The sequence below is a fragment of the Cariama cristata genome, unplaced genomic scaffold (assembly GCF_000690535.1).
Source record: "Cariama cristata isolate BGI_N322 unplaced genomic scaffold, ASM69053v1 scaffold22733, whole genome shotgun sequence".
Taxonomy (NCBI): Eukaryota; Metazoa; Chordata; class Aves; order Cariamiformes; family Cariamidae; genus Cariama; species Cariama cristata.
The window spans coordinates 1,595-5,080 of record NW_009610447.1 but is presented as its reverse complement, the minus strand read 5'-3'; the positions used below and the strand labels follow the sequence as shown (position 1 = coordinate 5,080).

At 57.9% G+C, this 3,486-nt stretch overlaps 1 protein-coding gene across 1 annotated transcript; it reads right to left on the bottom strand.

Moving 5' to 3' along the window:
• Positions 1 to 471: 471 nt before the first annotated feature.
• C5AR1 (complement component 5a receptor 1) lies at positions 472 to 1,524 on the bottom strand. The gene has a single exon (XM_009697892.1). The coding sequence runs from the start codon at positions 1,522 to 1,524 to the stop codon at positions 472 to 474; it is 1,053 nt and encodes a 350-aa protein (XP_009696194.1).
• Between the last annotated feature and the right edge of the window lie 1,962 nt (positions 1,525 to 3,486).

Here is a 3,486-nt window from a genome sequence, read left to right as displayed (position 1 = left end):
TGGCAATGGTGGGGACAGCTACGGTGAAGCCAGGGGGACGGTGAAGGGCAACCAGCTCCCCATCAATGGGGGGGACTTCAGCTTTTGGGGTGAGGGAGTGGGGTTTAGCCTGCCCGTGGGCTCACCCACATCTTGGACCTCGCTGGGTGGTGGAGGGGTTCATGGGGGAACACAGCTCTTATGGGGCTGAGAGAGGGGGTCAGGCTGGAGAAGCAGAACGTGGTATTGTGTGGAAAGACAAAGTGCTCTTGCTGCTGGCAGGCCACCGAGGAAGCCAGGAGGAGGTCCCCAGGGGTAGGTGGACACAAAACTTCCCCAGTCTGCAACCACATGGGGCAACTGGTGGGGAAATGGGGTGATGGAGGCATCTTCTCTCTACAGGGCCCAGCGGGGCCTCCAGGAGAGGAGGAGAAGGTGGTGACCTCAAGCAACACAAGCGTCATTCCAGCCCCGGAGCCACCTCACTCCTGGTCACACTGTGGTGCTGACACTTTGGTCATCCACGGTGGACTTGGTCTTCATCCTGCTGTCCCCCATGGTGCTGGTGGGGTCATCACTCAGCACGCCCCGCAGCACAGCTCTCCAGGAACGTTGGAACTTGTCCTTGAAGTCCTGGCCCATGACGACGTAGATGATGGGGTTGATGCAGCTGTTGATGTAGGCAATGCCGGCCACGATGGGGTCGGCTTCCGCGGCACCCTTGAACAAGTTGCTACGAGGATGGGTGGAGGCCAGGATCAACCCCACGACGTGGTAGGGCAACCAGCACACAAAGAAGCTGATGATGACCACCAAGATGAGCTTGATGGCTTTCCGGGAGCGGGCAAAGCCCTTGCTGTGGACACGGGCCAGTAGCAGGCTGTAGCAAGCCGTGATCACCACAAAGGGCACCAGGAAGCCACAGACGAAGCGGGTGACGGCCGTGATGAGCTCTGTGAGGTGTTGGTGGTGCCCCACAGCCGCATAGTCCAAAACGCAGGTGGTCTTCTCAGAGAAGATATCAGAACGGGTGGTACGGAAGATGAAGGAGGGAAGGGTGAGGAGACCGGCCAGGAACCAGGCGGCTGCGCAAGCCCCCCGGGCCAGCCCCAGCGTCCGGTGGTTTTGGCACCACACCGGTCGTGTCACCAGGGCGCAACGGTCGGCGCTGATGACCATCAAGAGGAGGACGCTGGCAAACATGTTGAGGATGGTGAGGGAGGGCAGAAACTTGCAGGCGAAGTGACCCAACGGCCAGTGGTGGTCGCGGGCCAGTGGCAGGGCCAGGAAGGGCAGGGCCAGGCAGCAGAGGAGGTCGGCCATGGAGAGGTTGAGGAACCAGATGCCGTTCACCGTGCGCCGCAGCTCGAAGCCGGTCACCCAAATGACAGCTCCGTTGCCCAAGATGCCCAGGAGGAAGATGAGGGCGTAGAGCGCCAGGACGGCGCGGTAGCTGTGAGGTACTTCATAGCCATCGAGATCATACATGGAATAGTCATCCCAGTTGGAGTAATTGAAGGTATAATTGGACATTGAGAAGTCCATCCTCCACCAGCTCCCAACCTAAAAACCACACTCTGTTAGAGCATCGTAGAATGGTTTGGGTTGAAGGGACCTTCAAAGACCATCTAGTCCAACCCCCTTGCCATGGGCAGGGACACCTTCCACCAGATCGAGTTCCTCAAAGCCCTGTCCATAGCATCACACAACGCTTTGGGTTGAAGGGCCCTTCGAAGGTGATCAGAGACCACTTCCACTAGATCAGGTTACTCCAAGCCCTGTCCACTCAGTCATAGAAGGGGTTTTGGGTGGGAGGGGACCTTCAAACACCACCCGGTCTAACCCCCTACCTTGGGCAAGGACATCTTCCACTAGATCAGGTTGTTCAAAGACCTGGAAGATGGGGCATCCACAACTTCTCTGGGCAACCTGCTCCAGCATCTCACCACCCTCATCATAAAACATCTCTTCCTTCTGTCCATCACCATCGCCATCATCTCTCCCTCCCACCAACAGGCTTCTCCTCCCCAGAGCAAAGAGGCAGCACCTCCAAGACCAGTCCAGTGAGATGCTCCTCAACAAGAACATGTGGTGCAAGCACCCCAAACCGCTCGGCTTCACGGTCCCCCCCCCAGCCCCGGTCACCGAGGAAATAGGCATTTCCCCACTTCCTTGCCGAGCTGCCCTCAGCTGCGTGGCGCAAGAAGTTGGATGAGGAAACGCTGGGGGAGCAGTAGCTCCGGCAGCTTCTCCAGCGTCTACTGGGTGGGTGCCACAGGGGATGATTTTGGTTTGGCTCTCAAGCCCTGGGAGAAGAGAGAAAGAGAAACCTCCTCGTGCCCAAAGCATCGCCGGCACCAAGAGCAGGGGGGGAAAAAAACCAAAAAAAAACATTAAAAAAAAAAATGAAAGAGGAGGAGGAGACCACAGGAAAGGTCTGGGATCTTCCAATGGCCAGCTGAGCGACTCGGAGCATAGGAAGAGGAGGCAAGGAGGAGATATGGTGTCCCCAACCATCACCCAATGCCTAAAGAGGAGCTGCAACAACGTCACCGCAATCCCTCAGCAGGGAAAATTCACCCCACAAGCAGAAGGATGGAGATCATGCAAAGCCTGGCTTTTCCCTCCGTGGTACTGGATTTTTTATATTTTTTAAGCAAAGGGAGAGAGTCTCTCCCTTCGTGTGCCCCACCAGCCGCTCACCTGGGTCCTCGCCGGCTGCAGCCACGCTCCCCAGAGATGAGCGGGCGGCACCGGGGTTTTATACAGCAGCTAACAGGAAACAACGCCAAGGGGGAAGAGATCATCGGTGAAGGAAAAAAAAAACCAAACCAAAAAAAGAGAAGCTGGGTGGGCCGGGAGGGGCAGTGGGGCCGGGAAAGCTTCATCTCCATGTGTAGGGGGAAGTGAGGGGTCCGGCAGGCCCGAGGCAGGGGGGAGACAGCAGGGGGAGACCCCTTTGCAGCAACGCCGAGGAAGGGGAGCTGGCGGCAGTAAGCAGAGCTGGAAAATGAGGTGTCAACCCCAAAATGGTGCTTTTTTTGAGGGGCATCAGGCTCATTTCAGCTCAAAGGTGATGCCGGGGACAGCCCAGAGCATCCCTTGCCCACCCCACCATGGCGAGGGAAAGCTGACAGGTCTCACGGGGACCTCTTGGTCTGGGGGACATCACCAGTCACCGCCATGGAGCCAGAGGACTTCTCTTCTCCCGGCAGGCACCTGCTGCAGCCCAAGTGTCCCCACCGGTCCCCAGGGACAGCACAAGGTCCCCAGGGGGATTAGGGAAGAGCCCTCCTGCTCTTACAACTCCATGTTTTACCCCAAAACCTCCTCCAGAGCCTCTACGCTCCTCATTTCACTCCAAAACCCAGGAACCCCCCAACAGGTAACAAGCGCAGGCGGCTTCAAGGCCCATTCCTGCAGCTCCAACATCTGCCAGGCAGCCCCTTGCCGTTACCAAGACCCCCCCTCACACCACCATCCCAACCTTGAGAAGAGGACCCCCAT